The sequence below is a fragment of the Pelecanus crispus genome, chromosome 7 (assembly GCF_030463565.1).
Source record: "Pelecanus crispus isolate bPelCri1 chromosome 7, bPelCri1.pri, whole genome shotgun sequence".
Classification (NCBI taxonomy): domain Eukaryota; kingdom Metazoa; phylum Chordata; class Aves; order Pelecaniformes; family Pelecanidae; genus Pelecanus; species Pelecanus crispus.
The window spans coordinates 43,063,403-43,084,325 of NC_134649.1; the positions used below are offsets into that span (position 1 = coordinate 43,063,403).

The following is a 20,923-nucleotide window of genomic DNA, read 5'->3' on the forward strand; positions in this document are numbered from 1 at the left end:
GATTGCTTTAAGTAGCTTAGGACAATATACTTGGGAAAATTACAGTTAAAATACAATACAAAGGAATAAACATTGCTGCATCTTCTGTAATTGCTCTTGCATTTATCTCAGCTGGTCTTGGAGGGGAAATTGCTGCTTTCAGGTTTTATAGACCTGAATTAAACTATACGTGAACCCTGCTTCTCACAGGGCAAAGGATTTATGTTTTCAGGTGGTTCTGGCTGAACATCAGGTGATGCCCAAGAATTTGGATTGATCTTACGTGGAGTTCGTAGCCCATTTGATTGTGGAAGGCGAGGTGGATTGGAGGTGGTGTGTGTTATGAACGGATGCGAGCAGCAGCAGAGCGTGTTGGGGTGCAGGAAGCGGGGGCTCAGCAGTCCCGCATCGCTCCTTCAAAAGCACTGCCTGGGGATTTGATACACCCATTTCCCAGAAATGGTCTTATTAGATTCAATGACTGTTTTTTAGGCCTTTGCTCTATGCTTTCTATTGCTTACGTTGTATCTCTGGTTATTTAGATTTTTGTAGATTTTTCTCCAAATGAAAACTTTTGTTCTGCTCTGCCAGAGGCTTGTTAGTTTGGAAGCTGGTTCCTGTGTCTGTCCAGAGGCGAGGGCAGCAGGAGGGACATCAGAGCTATGGGCTCAGTCAGGATCTCATGGTGGGACAGGGTAATGTTGGACAGTTGTGTATGTAGCAATGCAAATACATGCCTGTGGCATTCCCAGGCCTCCTAATTTGTGTTGTTCCATGGACACAATGACTTTAAGATAAGCAAGCGTTACCTTCCTTCAGAGATAGTAGCTAAGCTTCCCAGTGACTAGGAAACAGTTCACCCCAAGAAAACAGCTCAGTGAAGGGAAATCGGAGAGCAGTGCCACCGGTCTGTACCACAAAGAATGTAAGTACCCAATCTGAGAAAGTATTTGGGTTTGTAAAAACTAGTGGAGCATGTCTTGGAGTGCTATGCTCTGCTTGCATAGCAAGGAAAAGCGTGTGTTTCTGAGAAGAGCTGTGAAAGAGATAAATCTGGGTGTGGATGTAGGCTTGGAAGTGGGGTTGGGATCACCCACTCAGCTTTCCAAGTGCTCCCGGTGGCGCGTGTTCTATAATGAGCCGTTTTATTTCCTTTTTGGTGCTACGGTGGAGTACTAGGATTTGCATTACTGTACGCGCACAGTCTGGGGATTTTCATTGCTACGGCTGGCATGCGTCCGGGACGTTTCTTCCTCTGGGAGCATGATGAAGCTGTTGCACAGGCTGTTTTCCAAGAGCTTTGTGAAAGCAATCACTGGGAGTGGGTCCTGCAAGAGGGATCCCAAGCTGCAGACGCAGCACTGGTGCCCTCTCCCCACTGCTGCTGGGGTTGTCCCTATTCCAATGTCTTTAAACCCCATCCTCAATAGGGTTTTGTAACTTCTCTTCCTGGAGACCTGAGCACCTTGGAGGATCTCTGACTTCCTGTGTTAACAGGAGAAGAGATGTGAGGTAGAGAGGGATGGAGCAGAGGATGTGTGCATTGCAGTGCTCTAGGTAGGCATCATGGCACGCCGGCTCCAAGCTGCTGGGACTGGGGAATTACCACCTCCCAGCATGGCACACGCAATGTGGTGTGTTGAGACAGCAACTGTGGCTGACAGCTTGTCCTATTAAAATAGGAAAATAGTACTGCCCAAATGTTTGCACAACAGTTATGTGTGAGCGAGGGCTGGGAACCTGACAAGTTAAGAAATTGAAAATATGAAGGGGGGAAATATTTTCTATTATTTTGACTATACATAAACCAGAAGAGAATGTAGGTTGTTACAGCTTTCCTGGTCAGCTTCCCAGCAGCACCTTCTGGGATTCTTTGGTGATGCTGTTCTGGACATGCATTTGGACAGGTACAAGCCACTGAGGGCAGCTGTGACAAAGGGGAGATTTTTAGGATGTTCATATGTCCAGGACAGGAGCTGGGAATAAATGTTTGCAAGATGAAGTATGTATTTGTGTGAAATTACTGGTAGTGTTGAATAATTCTAGAGAGATACGGGCTTTGGGATATTTTTTGGAAGAAATTGGGAGGTTTCATTGAGAGGACAGAAGTTCGAAGTGAAATACTTTCAAATACTCTGATCAAACTGTATTCTTTCTTCCTCTAGAAAGCAAAGAAACAAAAGACCAAGCTTGGATTGCTGAGTCAGCTGGAGAATTTTATTTTTGTTTCCTATGTCTGGAGAAAAATGAACTGATTTCATAGGGATAGGCATGTGGTAGAAAATAATGTGCTGCTGCCCTGGAAGGGGAGGAGGTTGAGGAGAAGCGGGTGCTGAAGGCACTGTTGGATGCTGGGGAGTTTGGAGGGGATGTTGCTTTTTGGGGACTGGTAGAGTGAGGTATGGAAAATTGCTGGGACATTTAGGAAACGTCAATAAGCACCTCAGTTTTGAATGGCTGTGGCATATGCGGGCAGCACTGGGATGTGCATCGTGGCAGGTGAGCAGTGAGAAAGGTGGGGGACGGGAATGCTTGAGTAAGTGGCAATTTCTTCATCTTGGGAAAAGAACTGTTAGAGAGCAGCCTTGGGGTGAGAAACAGTCTTGTCGCTGTTAGCAAAGAGGCAGAAAACTCTGGTTTTGTCAGAACATAACAGGTGCAAAAGGGCCAGGGAGCTGTCATCTCTGTGGTACCTGCTGTCCTGCTGCTGGGCTAAGCCCATCACATCCCCACAGCTGTCCAGGGCTCCATTGACATTTCAGCTATTGGGCTCTGAAGGGCTGGAGAGAACTTCAGCATTAGTGACTTCAAGCAGTTCAAATGTGGTATTAACAGGCCGGCTGCCTCAAAAAGAGACTAACTTCAACGGCTCCAGCGTGCCTGGGTGCAAAGATTCAGATCCTATGGGAATTACTGGGTAATGGTTAGAATTGGCAAAAAATACGGACTGAGGGCAACTGCTTAGCAGTGGCTCCCTCTGTAAGAGTTCATGGGGTGTATGAAAGCTCATTGCGTTGCGTGGCTTCATTGCTGCAGGGTTCCCCCCCTCTGTCCTCGGAGAGCAGATCTGGGGGGAGGAGGAGAAAGCTGCAGAGCTTGGCTCCATCCACCCTCCCAAAGGCTGGAAGGAGACCTGTTCCTTGCTGTGCGGGCAGCCTTTCAGATAGCCAGGATTTAGCACCGAATATGCAGGGATGCCCAGCACCAGGGGAAATGCTCTTTGCAGCAAGGAGCACTGTGCGCATTGCTTCCACCTTGAGAAAAAGGCTGTGAAGAGTGTTGGAAGAGTCAGTGGACCTCGATTTCAATAAAAAAAAAGACCTTTCCTTCTCAGGCAGATTTCTACTTTCACCTGAGAATTAAAGGTTACTTTTGAAGTATTTTTCCTCATGCAGGTAATATCTCTAGAGAAGTCTTATGGGAATGATGAGCTCTGCTGTGAGAGGAAAGGCTCTCCTTATTAGTGTTCTTCCACTAAACCTAGGAAAAATCCATATTTGGCACCTTGAGAAGGGGCATTTGCCCAGGGACTGGCTGGCTGGAGGCACTGGTGTGCAAGCACATCAGCACAGTCCTCTGGAACAAGGGAGCCGCAGTGTTTCCAGGGCTAACTAAAAGAAATGCCTTTACTTTGTACCCCAGAGAAAGGAAGGCGAAAACCCCTGTCCTGTTCTTGTGCCTTGCCAGAGCAGTTTGACTCGCTAAGGGGCCCTGTGCATTTCAGCATTTCACTATTGTATTTTGAAATTTCATTTTTTCCCTTGTTTAGGAGATTATCAGCTAAGAAAACATTTCACAACAAATTCCTCCACGAGCGCTACCTGCAGTAACTAATTTCCAGTGGTGTATTTCTCTCACTGCTCTGCAGGCAGTAAATACAATTGACAGTTTGACTACCAGAAACAAGTGAGGAGGAAATAAAGCCCAATGAAAGGATAATGGATCTCTGGGTTTTTGCAAGCACGTGTGTGGGTGTTGCAGATTTTGCTCAAGCATGTCATAGACGGGTTAGGGGGTGGATTACCAGATGCTATTTTCAGAAAATAGGACAACCTGCCAAAACAGATAGCTTTTTTTGCCTGTTTTTACCACGTGCTAGTAAAGGAATGGAGAAACACAAACCCCCATTGAGAATTTTTGGAGGCAGAACTTTATCTGTTATTTATTAATCCAGGCACTGATCAAAGCCCAGGACAGGAAATCTGTGCCAGTTCATCAATAATACTTGAGCGCGTACTTACCATTAGTTGCATGTTCTGTTGCTTTCAAGTTTAAGTCCTATGTGTGTTTGTTGTGGTTTAACCCGGCAGGCAGCTAAGCACCACACAGCCGTTCACTCACTCTCCCCCTCCTCAGTGGGATGGGGGAGAGAATTGGGGGAGAAAAAAAAAAGGTAAAATTCAATGGTTGAGATAAAGACAGTTTTAATAGGACAGAAAAGGAAGGGAAAGTACTACTAATAATAAACAAAACGAGTGATGCACAATGCAATTGCTCACCGCCCGCTGACCGATACCCAGCCGGTTCCCAAGCAGTGATCGCTGCCCCTCAGCCAACCCCACCCAGTTTCTATACTGAACATGACATTATATGGTATGGGATGTCCCTTTGGCCAGTTTGGGTCCTGGCTGTGCCCCCTCCCAGCTTCTTGCGCACCTGCCAGAGCATGGCTGAAAAGTCCTTGACTAGTGTCAGCACTACTTAGCAACAACTAAAACATCAGCGTGTTATCAACGTTATTCTGATACTAAATCCAAAACACAACGCTATGCCAGCTACTAGGAAGAAAATGAACTCTATCCCAGCTGAAACCAGGACAACGTTGCTAAAGGGGGAGGTTTTGTGAGTCAGATAAGATTAGATCACTTGGTGCACACTCTCCTGCTTGGGCTCTTCTCTGTCTGCTGGAAGACACAAGGGACATGGGACAAGATGGGTCTTTGGGGCGTTGGCTCTGACCATTTTTTGTGCTCAAGGATCATCAGGTGGACAGGGCTGCTCGAAAAAAAGAGGGGCTATAATTAAAAGCAAATTGTGGCTTGAATATTGTACTAAGTAAGTTCAGGAAAGAAAGGCAACTTCACATTTACATGGAGAGAACACAGCCTCTGCTCCCCCACGCACGTGTAACAGCTGTAGCTTTGTTCGGCGTGTCTGGCTTCATGTATTGTTTTCAGAGCAGGGGTAATTAGAGTCTGAAAACGTAACTGCTCTTCGCTACTGTGGAACAATGTAAAAATCCTTTTTTTCACTGTAAAACATTCCTGCCCTCTTTTGATCTTGTCAAGCTAGACAATACAGCTGTCTTGTCATCATATTTCCCACGGCAACGGAAAGTTTGCCAAATGGTAGAAGAAACCTCAGAAGTCCTTAATTACTGTGACTTCATCAGTGAAACTTGACTGCCTTTGGTGGACTTGCTTCAGATTCAAGTGAATTTGAGGGAATTCAGACCTGGGTGGCTTGGCAATGGCAGCTGCTGTTACCAAACAGACCCAGCAGGCAAAGGGGATGGTGCCAGCAGCCGTGAGCAGCGAGGCTGACCTCAGCGCTGCTCTGCTCAGCGTGGGGTGCCAGGCCACCTTCCTGAGTCGTCAGCTTTATTTCTGAATTAATAATAATCCTCAGTGCAATACAAGGCAAAAAGTGCTGTCCAGCTCATTTTTGGAGGCACTTAGGGAGGAAAGGTTTTTCACTACTTTTTTCCCTAATTAGGTAAACTTATCACTGAAGTGCTCCTTATTTGCATCATCCATCCCTCGGTGAAAATCACTTCTGCTAATGCAGCCCAACAGCATTGCTCAGATGTTAACAAAGTGCAAAGGGCGTGATTGCAAAGGGTCACTCTCGGGGCTCCTGATTTTATTTAGGGAATAGAGAGGCAAAGGTGAAATGCAGGGGTGGTGCTGGAGATGGAAAAGCAGCAGAAGGAACACACTGGCCAAGGATGACTTGAAGGAAAAGGTGGGGTGTAAAGAATGAGAGATAAGAGAAGAGGAAAGAAGAATAAGTCGGAGGACGTAAGAGGCTTAACAGGTAGAATTACACCAAAAGTGGGAGGCAGACATAGAGGCAATTAGGTTTTTGTGAGTCATCGCCAAGCCATCCTGCCCCCAGAAAGGCTGACTCAGCAACATCAGTGGCAAAATCAGACATTCTCTCTGAGATGCCATTCCAGATCAAAGAGGTTTCAATTAGTAAAACTGGATTTTCTCTCACTGATCCTCCCCTGCCTTAAAGAAACTTTTCAAACGCATCTTGCAAAGTCAGCATCCACCCTAACCACCCTAGGGCTTGGCTCACTCCCCTCTCTTCCCTGCCACCATCTCCCCTTTGCAGGTCTGAGTCATGGTCTATTTTGGGGCCCTTTGCACAACTGAGATCTCGGTTGTTTGGGCAGAGGTGAGGTGGCCACAAGAGGCACCAATTACTGCACATCCTCTTAGAGGCTAGGGAAATCTAAAAAGAAAAGCCAGTGAATAAAAATAACTTGATGGAAGAAGGCTTCTGTGATCTGATGTCACTCACAGATGCTTGGCCACAAAAGCATTGCTGGGAATATATGAGTGAGATGTTAATATATAAGCAATTTTTCTGGCTTACCATGATTCAGAACTAAGGTGGAGTCAGGAAAACAGGGAATAGAAAAGGAACGTGTTCTCAGTTACCCTACCATGTTTCAGAAAGGCTGGTGGGTTGTCAGTGATTAGACTGGATGGGGCTGTGGTGACTGAGGCCAGTCGGAGGTGCAGGGTGTGGGCAGCAACTCTGGTCTAAATCTTGATAGAAACATTCCTTAAGTTATTTCATCTTTGGTATGCACAGGAGTTTGAACTGCTACTTGAAACACCATACGTTGCCTGGTGTGCTATTTCAGGACTCCAGGGGAGAAAAAAACCCAACCACCCTAAAGACGTGTTTTACACGATAAAATGCATGCAGAATTGCCTTGTTCTTATTTCCCCTCCCCCCCCCCAAGCAATTGGATTGTATTTAATGTAGCTCAGCTCAGTTCTGTAGTGCTTGTGAAAGCAATGTGAGGGCCAGAGCAATTTTCTAAAGCCTATTTGCAGTGTGAGGTGGTAACATAAAACCATGGAGCTCCCACCATTGCAGCAAAGCCTGGCTTTCCCGTGAGGGGCCGGAATGTTCTCGCTGTGCTCAGCTGGAGAAACAGATACCGCACCCCACAGCAGGGCCCTTAAAAAGCAGCTGCGGTACCTGAGTGTGACCGTTTGAACACAGCAAACGTGGTGAATTATTTAAGAACCAGAAAATGCTTAAGCATTTGGTGGTCAGGGCAGGGAGGGGAACAAACAAACAAACCACCCACCCACACCCAACCTTGAACACCTTTGTGTTGAATTGCAAAGTCTGGGCTGGCGGGGGGACCCTGGCTCTGCTAAGTGGATGGGAGCACAGGGTGGTCCCCAGCTCGGGCTCTGCACACCATTGCAGGCATCCTCCCGGCCCTGGGCTGCAGCCCCATGGGCTGGGTGGAGGGTGAAACCTGGCTTGAACCCAGCCTCCAGCCCTGAAGATAGGACCGGAGGAGGACTGTGGGCACCGTCTCTGGCTGCACAGCATTGCGTTGCCCTGGGGAAGGAGGGATGGGGTCAAGTTTCTTCCTGATCCAAAACTCCACAGAGGCTACCACTGTTTTCAAGGGGTTGTGAACCGGCTTCCCGGTTTCGTTCTGTGTCAATACAGCACCCCAGCAGCTGTGCATGAGGAAAGCAGAGAAAGTTTTCTTCTCTGACCATGCAAATCATGCATTTCAAATCTTTCCATAAGCCTAGTGGTGGGTAAAACAAAGCCACTTTCTCTCCAGGCTGCAGAATTGGCATGACAGGCACTAGGAAATCTTCCTTCCTTGTTCTCCCCGCTCCTTTAGGGAAAAAAAACAGTAAGCCCGGACAAAAAGCGTGTGTGCACTGATGTCAGGAAGCTTTGAAACCAAGTCAGGAAACTGTCTGATCATGAGCATTAGAGTTTCTCATGTGTTCAGTTTTCATCAGACTTTGCTGTGTTTGCGTAGGGGAGGCGAGTCAGCTGCTCCTCATCTCCGCATCTAGGCAGACACATTTCTTGTTTTCATCCCACCACTACTATAGCGACAGAAGCTCAGGGAATAAAATGCCTGAGGCAAATAACCAGCGTTATGCATCAACCGCTGATGAAAAGGTTCTGCCTACGCGTTCGGGTACATTTAGTTTGGACCAGGAAAAGCAAAAAGTCATGCAATCCTCCAACGTCCATTAATCCATCTTCTGTGATTTCTACCGCGGGTACTTTGCTTTCCTCTGAGGACCTAACTTTTTATTTAGTCATATATTCATGGCTGCTGCTGCCATTGGCTTGCTGTTGCACGCATTAATTGCCCTTGAGCAGAGGAATGTCTCCCAGAAGGCCTCATCCTTTCTCTGCACCAGTTCATAGCTTTAATTGCTGCTGTTAACTTGCTGCTGGCTTCGTCCCCTCCGCTCTCCCTGTGCGGAGCAGAACAGCGTGATCCCTCATTGGGCCCCGTGTCCCCACTGATGCTAATCTGGGCCATGCAACAGGACCAGCCAAAGTACCCCTTCCAAGGATCCCCTTTCTCTTTCTGAATCGGAAACTAAAATTATTAGAGCAAGGAAGGGTCTGGCAGGAGCTGCCAGACAGAACCACAAATCTATTAGCTTGCTTGCTGATTGCAAACAGCGCGTGAGAACAAGGTTAGGGCTTTGATTGCTTAAACCAGGGCATGCAGACTCTTTCTTTGACCCAAGTTGTGTATTTCTGCTGCACCTTGGTCTTAAAAGCTTTTAATGGAGAGGTACTGTATGGCTCACAGCCCCATGGGCTAACAGCCACAGGTGGCTGTGCACTAAGCTATTTTACGTCAGGAAATTGTGAGGTTCCAAATACAGGTATCCCATGGACTTAATATAGAGGATAAGACCTGTTTTCTGCCACCTTGATTGTAAGAATGCGAGAATCAAATTGTTTCTTGTGTCATCCTTTTTCAGTTGTTGCCATGGCAAAACCCTGGGGGGGTGGTGTACCAAACCATTGGAACATCAACTTTTCTCTGAGATTGATTAGAAGACGTGTTCAGGTCCTCAGTCTCACCTCGACACTCACATGGAAGTAACCTCACGTGTATGAGCAGCTCTGAAGAGCACAGCCCACAAGACTGCTTATAGAGCCGGTTATTCAAGCAGGGCATCAATGTGCATCAGGAATGAGATAGGGAGGCAGAGCAAATGTATTTATATCTTTATTCAGGTAACAGTTTCCTTTTTCTATACTTCACCTGCTGCTCCTTGGGATGTTTTCCAGGTTGTATCAAGTGAATTTCGATGTTCCCACTTGTGAAGGCAAGCACCGAGAAAAGCTCTCCTTGATAGGGGACTTCTCCTCTTCGGCGGAGTTCTTCGTCACCATTGCAGTCTTCGCCTTCCTCTACTCGCTGGCTGCCACCGTGGTTTATATCTTCTTCCAGAACAAGTACCGTGAAAACAACAGAGGGCCTCTAATTGTAAGTGTGCATTTGCAGCATTTTCAGGCGTTAGGTCTTAACCTTTTGCTTTTTTGGTAGTTGAGGCTGTGGCGTGGTCTTGGGAGATCCAAGTGGCCCAATGCCCAAAGCATCTCCGCATTCACCTGTTTCTATGCCTTAATGGTGATGTAAACTTTTAACATCAAGGGTAACAGAGACTATATGCGGGTGGAGCGTAGTCCCAATCTTGTATGTGCTTGTGGAATTCCCCGCTTCTCTCCCACTGCCTGCAGTGATGATGTTCACACAAATAATGAACATGTAGCTGGGTGGTTGCAGGATTGGGGTCTGAGCCATATGTCTGTGACAGCAGGGGTTCATCGGTGGGGGAAAAAGGGAAGAGATCTTAGGCATCATCCTAGCAGACAAATGAAACCATGCCTCTGACCAAAGCCTAGCCAGGGAGATTGCTTATTGCTAATTACTGCTGGGTTCAGCCAAATGATTTTGCTTTGGAGAATTATGTGACTGGTTTACCAGTATTCCCCTGAGCTCCCAGCACGATTGTGTCTCTACTGGTTTATGAGGCTCCTCACTTTCCAGTTATCATTCTATGCACCCATCGAGCTGTGGCTGTTCATGCCTTTTTTTTTTCTTTTTACTGATTCCTGAAGGCTTGTGATAAAAAGCGAGTGCTGCTGCGCATTTGTTTTCTCATAAATGAAGACTGTAAAGCCAGTGAGAGCTGTTTTGTTCTAGGTGCCCATTACTTGTCAGTGCATCGCGCCCCGTGATAAACCCCTTGGTCTTGCTAGGCTGCTAAGGGCTGCGTGCTGATCCTCCGCTGCGCTGGAGTTGGGTCAGGTCTCTGCATCGGCAGGCTCTAGGGTTGCCTCCTGCTCTCCCTTCCATGGGAAGCCCTCTCCTCCATGACTGCAAGGGTAAGGTTACACTAACATAGAGGAAATATTTCTCTGAAGTCTTGGTGTGAAGAGAGCAACTCAAAGGGAAGGCAAGGGGAGTTTAGTGAGGACTGATGTAAGGGAAGAGTTAGTTCTGGATTTCAGAAAAGTCTAAAGTTTATGACTGACAGAAACCAGACATTTGGCTGAGACTTGCCCCTTCAGTGACTGAAAGCCACCAATAAGGAGCATCAGAAAAATGTAACAGAAAGGAAAATAAATGACCAACGCAGAAAGGCTGTACCTGTAAAAGGAAATCACTACAGTAACAGTAAGCAAAAGATTAAACTGTAGGAAGGTGATCTTAGCATCACGGGGTTTTGAGGGAAAGATTTTCCTGCTGCAAGATGTGAGTTGTTTTAGTTAAGTTTTCATAATTCAAAACTGATGAATTGTTACAGAAGGAAAAATTCTCATCCCCCATCAAAGGAAATTAATCCTGTTCATTTGGGGGCTGTTGGGACCTTTCCTCTTTCCCTAGAAAAATGCTGAGGAAAGAAGGGGAAATCTTCACAGAGGAGAGGTAGAACAGGCAAGATAAAGGGGTCCCTACAGAAACAGTGAATAAATAAAGTGCGTTGCTTCTGCTTGATTCAATTGATATCAAGTAATATCTCATTTCAAACTGTCTCATCAACAAATTAGTTGCAGAGATCTGCCATTTTAATTTTCTTGCGGAAACTAATTCTTTCTTCTGACCAACCACGTTATCCTGTGTAGCAATAGAAAAAGGAAAGAGAAAAAATAATACAAATATGTTAGATTATGATGTGGCTGTTTGCTGTTGTCCAGGACTTTCCTGACACAGCTGCTGCAGTCATGTTTGTCACAGGATGCCCGGTGCAATCCGCTACAGCATTAATGTGGCATTGATTTAATTTGTTCTGTGTAATGGATTGTAATTGAATCTACAGGTTAAATTTAACACCAGTTAAAGCCTCTGTTAGCAATTTCCCAGTCTTTAAACCAAGCCTAAATGACCTTATTTGTTCAGAATATAAAGATGCTTCTGAGTTTGTCCTACAGCAAAAGCAGCTCCTGCCGGTGAGTGGTGTCGGGAAGTGGCTGAGGGTTATGCTCAGCTTGCGCCTGCCAGGAGGGGAGTCCCATCTGCCTCAGCCACGCACTCCAGCATGTCCTTTGCACTGCCAGCTCTGTTGTGCTGGGTATTTTTAGAAAAAAGACCCTTTTTCACCTGGACCACATCCTTGCTGGTTTCCCCAGAGGCTGCCCAGTGCAATGATTGCAGCACCACAGCCTAACTGGGACGGGGTGTGAGTCCTACTGTGCGTGGAGATGTAGGGAAAATGCAGAGCCCCAGGCAGAGAAAAAGCAAGCAGCTGTAGCCAGGAGGAATTCAAGAGCCAAGGGAAACTTAAAGTGAAAACCAGCTTCCCACGGCTGCAGGGCTCACCTAAGGGACGTAATGCGTTGTGCAAAGGAGGCAGGCGATGCATCCTCCAGCTCTAGGCAGATGCTACACTGAACTGGCATACCCAGCAAGATCACACGTATATCAGATCAGATGTGTGAGTATGTCTCATCCCCGAGATTGTTCCTCCCCAAGAAAAGTGCTGCAGAAATCTGAGGTGCTTTGTGCACGCCTGAGCCCAGCCAGCAGTTCCCAGCACGTGTCGGTGCAGGAGGCAGGGCAGCCCTCGCTCCTTCGTTGTCACCAGGCGGGATCCATGTGTCAGGCACCAATTTTTTACCTCTTAGTGAAGAGTCAGAAGATAATAGCTTCATCTGGCCTTGCTTCTGCTGCGGTGCCTGATCACAATCTCATATTTAAAACCATTCCCATTTTAAGCCTCGTACTTCCTCTTGGCTTGATATTTGCTCAGTCTGGGATGACATCTGCCTTTAAGCGGCACCCTCTCAGAGCTGGCTGCCTTTTCTCCTGACAAATTTTCAGGATTTGAAAAATGAGTATGACAGGAGAAGTGGAGAGAGGGGAAAAAAAACCCTTTCATTTGAAATTTTAAAATGTTTTTTCAAAAAACCTTTGCACAGGCAGTCAGAGCACCATCAATGCATAACCAATTTGCAGTGGCCTGACTGGATGCAGAATATATGATTATAAAGAATTTAATGACCACTAAGTCACGAGAAACTCGCAGAGAAAATTTGTCACAAATGTTTCAAGTTTACCTTGTTTATACAAATATAGGGAAACCCAACTGCATGTGCTGAGATCTCAGCGAAGCATCACTTTAACTGTGGAAAAATATTTTAACGTTCAGTGTGAAGTGAGACATCATGGCAAGGAAATATTTCCAGTAGGAGAAGCTGTTAACTCCTTCCACGGCTGTTTGGATAGCACCGGCATGTTTTATTTACTGTGCAGTGAGCCATGTCTGTTGCTAACGTTGCCCGTCAGGTTTTGGGGATAAAAATCTTCCCTTTGGTCGCACAGGGCCCCGGTTGTGTCACTCGCCTGCCGTGGGGGTGGGAGTCACCCCTTCCCGCGGGGCTGTCAGCAGCGAGCCCTTGCGTGTGTGCCCTCCGCTTGCCTCCACGGCTCCATGGAGAGGTCATCCGGGGGGATTCATACTGGACGGATAAACCTAGGAGAGGGCCTTGGATTCCCAGTTCCTAAAGGAACAAGGAGCACTTTAGCAGGGATTAAATGCCTAATAGATATGTGCGATGTGTTTCTGAGCTCTGCAAGCCACAGCTGTGATTTTAATCTCGTTGCGAGCTCCCGCACGATGCACGTGTACAGCGAGGGGCCTCGCCTTGGCAGTTACAAGAAGTGCAAGCCAGTTTCTCAAATGACTGATTAGTGCTCGAGAGCCAGAAACTTTTTAAAGAAATTAATTGGACATGGTGACTTAGATTTTAATGAATGCGACGTACAAAATCTCACCAGTTTTCAGTATATCTGCGTCTCTAAGCCTAACCTAAGCTCATTTCCGCTTGTGTAACACCATGTACGCTGGGGAGGCATTGCTGGTTTGCAGTGAGAGCAGAGATGATCTGCGCCCTGGGACCGCCACCCCAAGCGCCTCTGTCCTGATGCCCTGTTTCAGAGCTGTATGTTTGCAGCTGCTTGCAAGTAGAGAGTAACCGACCCAACAGGTAGTGCTGTGCTGAAGTTGTAGGGGATCAGAGGTAGATGCTTCCATCTATCTCTGGAGCAGGAAAATAAAGAATAGTCACGGTCAATGTGTATCAGTACCCATCACACAGATGTGTTACTTTTTCCATAGTTTCTATACCCAATATGTACTCCATTTAAAAACCACACTGACGACTCTGTCTCTTCAGGTTTGTCTTTCGGAAGTTATGAGTGGCCATGAAAAAACACATGCATTCATGTATAAATGCAAATCACTTTGTTAGTGTTCCAATCAATTAATATAAAAGCATAAAATTATTTAGCCAAGAAAAGTGACTGACATAGCCCTGAAAAGAGATATATCATTTTTATAGTGATTACTTGATAATCTCCTTCTTACAGTGCATAAAGATGCTTACGTGTAAGAAGATGAGATCTTTCCTTTGCATCTGGAGTCCAGTGAATAATCACATTAAGCAGAAAGGCATTTGGTTCTTTACATATGTTGTAGACCAAGTGAGTTAAGTACACTCTTAGACTGCTCTTCGGAGATGTCTTTGATTAGACGTGTTTTATTTCCTCCCCTTTGTCCTGCTTTCTAGAAAACAGATAGGAAAAGAATAAAGAGCCATCTGTAAAAACAAAAACTGAATCCTTTGCAGTTAAAAAATGAACTTTTGAATAACCTGAATAATTCTTTGCATTTCAAAGAGCTGTTTCAGCCCGCTTTTGTCATCTCGTTTTTGAAACAAAAGCCACAGTGACCTTGCTGTACAAGCTGGTGCCTCCCAAAGGGTTCCACACGTCCCTGCCAGAGGCAAGCTCTCAAGGCCGTACACCGTTGCAAGAAGCGTGTAATTATTTCAAAGCTTCATTCGGCAGAAAATCTGGGGTGGGACCTTGTTCAAACCAAAAAAAAGCTAAAATGCCACAGTAGGAAGGCATTTGCTGTCTGCAGCAAACTGCTGTTGGCCACTTTCCTGGGCTGGGGCCAGGGCTATGGCTCTCACTGGGGTGGCTCTTGAATTTTTAGGTTGGTTGTGACTATGAAAGCAAATCCTCTGAGCGCTTTGCTCCTCCTGGGACAAGGAAATCTCTCTCTGCTCCTGCGTGGCTATGCCTGAAACCTGTTGGCAGTGCTGCCGGCTAGACAGGCTCTGGCTGGGAAGGTTTATAGGCTTCGGCGTTTGAGGAGTTGCTCACTTATATGCTGTAAATGTACAAGAGGGTTTTGTCAAATAAAAAGGTTTTGTAGCATGAGCGTTAGAGGATGGCAACGCTTGCGGAGCGGCACTGGAAGACAGTTATGGGGCCAGCAGATGCGGTTCAGCGGGGGAGGAGGGAGCATGAGCACGGCAGGGATGCCAGGCACCCTCCGGCCAGGCTAGAGCTGAGGTTTTGCATGTTTTCAAACGTAACAGCCCAGGGCTGTCATGCCAAACTTGGACCACGTTGGCTGGGAGGGAGAGCAGGGCACGGAGAGCGTGCGGGGACGTGTGCGTTACAGCGCGCCGGGGGCTGCTGAAGCCACCAACCAGCTCAGAGCAGGCGAAACGCATCCCCTTTCCAAGCAAACAAGCGGCTTCTGCAGATGCTTTTGGCTGGATGAGATTGTGCTGGACACTGGGGGATTCGAAACTGTGCTCGGGAGACTTAAGCGACTGCCCCCTCCAAAGACAGGCATTTTGCAAAAGCGAGTGGCTTGATAGCAAGGAGAAATGTTTCAGTTACCATGAAAAGAAAAGCACATCCACAGTTCTATTCTAAAACATATAATACATAGAATTGTTCTAAAGTAGGCATTTTTGGCAAACTCAGTAATAGCAAGTTTCAACTTGAAAAAGGCAGCAAGAATTTTTTTTTTTTTGTTACACATACTTCAGACTCTTAAAAACTCCCTCCTTGGATATTCAGCATATTTTAAGTCTTGTTTTCTTCTTTCTCCTACACGTTCCTATTTTGCCTCCTTCCCAAAGGCACCTGTAGGCAGACTAAAGTATCTCAGCTGAGATATGAGAAAGAAACTTTGCAATTAGGAGTATAGTATAACCATACAGCAATACACACTGAAGAGATCTGTAGACACCATTTCAAGAGAGCAACTACAAAAATTACTTTGTTCCAAAGGAAAAAATAAATTGCCCCTGCTATGGGGATATTAAACATTCAAATGCAAGATTTGTTTTAGTATGCAGACACTCTGGCTTTAATTACCAAGGAGAAATTCCCCAGATAGACATTAAGCTACAGAACAGCTTAGCTTGAAATTCACTTTTATTTTCAGCATGTCATTATCTTGTAACTCTGTTCCACCCAGAGCTGTGAAAATGTTCAGCCAGAAATCCAAACCCACTTGAAAACAAGAGAGGTTCAAGTTCCAGCCAAAGCTGAAGGTTAGCAAAGATTCAAAATAAATAGGAAGATGCAAGTTTGCTCTAGTCATATATTGTGCTCCTTGCACAGTGCAGAGGAGATGGAACAAATCCTCCAAGAGCCCAAGCCCAGCCACATAGCCTTGGTGAAAGCACCTGCTGAAAAAAACTTTGTGTTTAATTGGCCTTTCTGTCCTGTCTTCTTGACCAGCTGTTGGCCTTGTAACATGTTTCTGGGAGTGGTCATGTCCTCTGGCTGGTGGAGTGGTTTGGGTGGGTTCTTCTCCGAGACCCACTGTGCAATCTTTCCCTTCTGGCTCGGTTTCCTGCACCCAGCCAAACTTTACAGTTTTTGGGAGTTCCTGTATAAAAGAGCTGATCCCAGCCCCCCCCAAGGAGCGGGGACCCTTTCGCCCAGGCTCTGATCTGCTCTCAAATAGGGGAACTGGAGGCAGAGAGGGCAGGATCAGGCAGGGTTAGACTTGTGTCGACACCCTGGTGCAGGGGAGCAGGGGAAGTCAGCAGAAGGCTGGAAGATGGGGTGAGATGGAGAAGACAAGACCTGAGAAATAACATGAAATACTTCGTCCCTTCAGGACCAGCCCCTCAACTGCAGAGTGCTATTGGATGTTCCCAGCAGTACTTTATAGCCCAAGACATGAGCTACTAGCAATTAGAGTGAGGGACTCTTGCAGATTGCAGTCATTTGTGCCACGAGTTGTGCAAATGCCTCACCAACATTGGGTCAGGATCTGCGAGCTCAACAGCAGATCTGAACCCCTGCTGCTGTCGCCTGCTTGAAGAACTTTGCTCAGTCTTAAAACTTCCCTCTTTTTAGCAAGTTTAAGGTCCTACATTGTGTCAGTTTTGGTCAGTTTGCTTCAAATTTCTACCTGCTGTTACGCATTTATTTTATTGTTATTGCCAAAGCACTGATTGCAGAGCTTGATTTAGCTTGTGAAGTCTAATAGTGTGGTGGCATTGAGAGAGAATTGCTTGCCATTTAAAAAACGTATTCCCCAAAACTCTGGTGTGTCCCCGACTATTGTGTCAGTCAAAAATATGGGGGCTTGGCATCCAGGTAGATAACATGTCAAGCCTTATAGCAAATAAAGTCCATATCCTATCATAATCCATAGCTCAGTGTATATCTGGTGTTTCTACCATTGGAATTTTTAGGAAATGTTTGCAATTGAACTGTTGCCTCTAGGAGTCTGTTTCTCATTCAGTTACTGCTAGGACGTAAAAGATACAATAATTTGCTGGAAATCTCCCTGAGAAGAAAAATTACTCTGGTCTACATACCTCTGCCTACCCAGAGTCTCTTTGGGTGTTAAGACAGTTGTCAGCTCCCAGGCTTCACGGTCTTCAGGAAAGCCCATTTGGCCGGCATGAAGGGACGTCAGAGGAACTCAAAGCTCGGTGGCAGACACAGGCATGCAGAAAACAAATTGTGGCACTGTTAAAAGGGAAGGATGTATCCTTTGGGATAGCATCCAAGCACAGTTAATTTAATCCCATCTGCGTGAGCGGAGAAATCCTTTGTTCATGGCTCGCTTGTGCAGCTGGTTTATTGACTGGTGCGTCTTCCATCGTGGAAGAAGCTCGCGTCCTCCATCCCTGCGGTGCCATGGAGAGCTCCTTCCCCAAATGTCAGGTGCGCTTGTAGAAGATGGTGTTTTCCCAGGGATCACTTATTTCATTGGACAGCAACCTGAAATGCTGTGTTCTTAATGAACGTGTTCTCTGCCTTCCATGTACACCTTTACTTTCTAAGGGGGAAGGGGAAGCAGCCCCCATGGGAGGTGGGATAGCAAGACGCAGCGATGCAGTTAGTGGTATGTTAGACTTTGGCACCTCTACCATCTGTTGTGGGCTGACAGATGGGATGAAATATGACAGCAGAAAGGCTCTTCTGTTTTAGCAAGACACAAGAAAGCTTGAAAAATCACACCTCCTCCCTCCTTTCCCCCCAAACCCACACAACAACAGTGTCACTTGGCCACTTGTTCTGGCTAAGACAAGGAGAAGTTTATGCCTGTGCGTGCTCCTGAGAGTCTTTCGAGGGAAAAGTGAGCAGAGTGGTTCAGAGCAGAGCTGCTCGGAGGTGCTGGATCCCGGAGGGACCGCCACCCCTTCTCCCCTCTCTTCACGTGGATGGGAATTAGGGGCAAATGCTTTACTGGGGCAGAGAGGAGCTGAGGAGTCTCTGTGCTTGGCAAGTCTTGCTGTTTATTTGTTCACTCGTGATAATTAGCAGCTGCACGGCTCGTGCAGAGCAGGGACATTTGGCCTTACCTGTAGCTGGTGAGAAAACTCCTCATCTGGTAGCTGAGGATTAGCCAGTTTCAGGTTCTCCCTGAGATGCTGCCATGGATGGAAACGCTTCCTATTGGAAACCCACCCCGGCTGACTGTAGGAGCACCTGGGGTGACAGCCAGTCCTCAGGGGGGCCCAGCTCCTTTCCAGGCATCTATATTTTTTTAATTGATCCCAATTCATCAGCCAGGTGCCATGAATGGCCAGATTTCCAAGGCGGCTCAGCACCCTGGGTACCAGCCACTCGCTTGTGGGAATCTGGCCTCGGGGCTGAAGATGCAAGTGGCAGCCAAAGGGCTCTGCCCCATTAGGCACGTTAAGCACTTCTGAAAATTAGCTCTGTAGGTGATGACGGTAATCGCAACCTTCCACAAAATAACAAGCTCTTGTTTTTTCTCTTCTCTGATGCAAACTTCCGGTTTTCCGGTGATTTTTAATATTTTTTCTTCCCAGTGGACCCACCAGTATAATGCTTCTAACTGATTTGTCTTTTAGGATTTCATTGTGACAGTGGTCTTCTCCTTCTTGTGGCTAGTGGGCTCATCTGCCTGGGCTAAAGGACTGTCAGATGTAAAGATTGCGACCGACCCAGACGAAGTGCTATTACTGATGTCTGCCTGCAAACAGCAGTCCAACAAATGCTTGCCTGTTCGCAGTCCTGTTATGTCAAGCCTCAACACTTCGGTTGTAAGTGACTTTGATTACTACTTTTCACCCTTACTTTGCAAACGTATTTTCATCTCTTTCACCCATGTATTGACCTAAATCGGCTGGCTTAAGCCAGTTAGCTGAAATGATTTAATTGGAAGTACAGTCTTGCTGCAGGGAAAGGCAGAGTGTGACTCACGACAGCTCTCTGCCGCGGAGCAGCAGCGGGATGAGCGTGCAGGGTTGGGACGAGGAGCAAGCAAAGTGTCTGTCCAAGTGCATTGTTGGCCTGCCGGCTTTCACCTTGCCCCAGCTGCAGTGCTTTTGAAAAGGGGTCTGTGTGCTCCTTTAGGAAGAAAAGGTTTTGTGCCTTACAGATTCCTTTAAAAATCCTCAAAAAAACAACATAAAATTGGTCTTCAGAATGTTTAAATACAAAAAAAAGTTACTTCAGGCCAGCAGAACAATTAATTTCTCTGTTTTAAAATATTTTCTTTTGATTTTTATCTTTCCAGAGTTTCTTTAAGCTATATTATGTTTTCAAATGAAAAAAAAAATTATTTTTGCCTAAAAACTCAATCTTTTTTTCAAAACAAAAAGGAAACCAGAACTTTGTTAACCTCAGCTAAGGGAGGTGAATTTGAGAATTTGCTCCAAAGCTGAGAAAGTTTTCCAGCAAGTCTTGGGAGAAGGATGGACTGGGAGAAGCTTTGACTTCCCCCAGGACCATGCAGGGTCCGTAATGTTAGGCTGGGCTGTGAGACCACGGCTGCCGGGTGACAAACTCCTCTTCTCCCCACCCAGGTCTTTGGCTTCTTGAACTTTATCCTCTGGGCAGGCAACATTTGGTTTGTGTTTAAGGAGACGGGCTGGCATTCCTCGGGCCAGCGGCACCCTCCAGACACCATGGAGAAGCAGTCCAGCAGCTACAACCAAGGTGGCTACAACCAAGACAGCTACGGGCTGGCCGGTGGCTACAACCAGCCGGGCTCCTACGGCCAGGTGGGTGAATACGGCCAGTCCCAGAGCTACGGCCAGAGCGGGCCAACCTCCTTCGCTAATCAAATTTAGGGTTCACGCAGCACGAGCTCTTGCATCCCTCACATGTAGAGAGTTTAACAGGTCTCCGGTTTCAGTGGCACCAGGTTTTTAAGGGTTTTACATAAATTAATGCTACAACACAGTGTTCAATGTTGACTGAAGATCTAAGCCTACCTCCTGAGACAGATGGGAGGTGGTCGGTGGGCTGGAGTGGCCTTTTTTTCCCTGAGTAGCCAGATACAGGGGATGTGCTCATCACAGGTGGTGACCTGGAGTCAGTGTTGTAGTATGTACTGTAGAGATAACTTTATGGTAGTTTTGTATGTGTTAAGATGGTAGAAGCATTTTGTAGCCTCAAGTCTGTAGTATTTAATATGCATAATACAATTGAATTTCCTTCTGCATTTTGGTGAAAAACAACGGTGTTTTACTATTATTTCTACAGATTATTCTGTATATCCATGCATGTAACATTGCACCTAAATTTTCAAAACTGCCTGTCTGTGACTCTTCAGAGCATTTGTTTTGGTTATACCTTTTTGTTTCAGAAGATTTTACTATTATTTCAGTTAATGAGTCATCCGTAATTTAGTGCATGGATAAGCAGTTTCATACTACCAAATGTCTGGACTGTGTAAATGGAACTTCTCAACTTCTGCCACTACATTTTGTTAAATGTATGTTTAAAAGTATGCATCTTTTATATATTTTGCAGAGTTGAATATATGGCTTACCCGAGTTCTGAATGCTTTGTAACTAAAATGTTTTTCCTTGAAATGGCATTCAGTAGTGTATATGGTACCCGACCAATGTTTATTCCATTTAACTCAGCTAAGTATTCATTCTATAAATCACTATTTCTATGGATGTTTTGTGAATCTTTTAACGTGAGCTGTGGAAAATAAGGACCAAGTAACTGTGTTATATGTTTACAAAGGTATTCATTTAACTAAGATAACAGAGGTGCAGATATCAGTATACAAAACCGTGTGAAAATGCCCTGTTGCTTAATACAGCAAAACATGAAAACCGCATGTATTGTTGTGACCTTACAAAG

General features: G+C 46.1%; 1 protein-coding gene across 1 annotated transcript in view; it reads left to right on the forward strand.

Moving 5' to 3' along the window:
- Positions 1 to 19,896, forward strand: part of SYNPR (synaptoporin) — a 107,574-nt gene extending 87,678 nt beyond the window's left edge. The window contains exons 4-6 of the mRNA XM_075714403.1: positions 9,304 to 9,502; positions 18,673 to 18,864; positions 19,630 to 19,896. Of these exons, the coding sequence (XP_075570518.1) occupies positions 9,304 to 9,502; positions 18,673 to 18,864; positions 19,630 to 19,896 (658 nt within the window). The remainder of the gene's footprint in view (positions 1 to 9,303; positions 9,503 to 18,672; positions 18,865 to 19,629) is intronic.
- Positions 19,897 to 20,923: the final 1,027 nt, after the last annotated feature.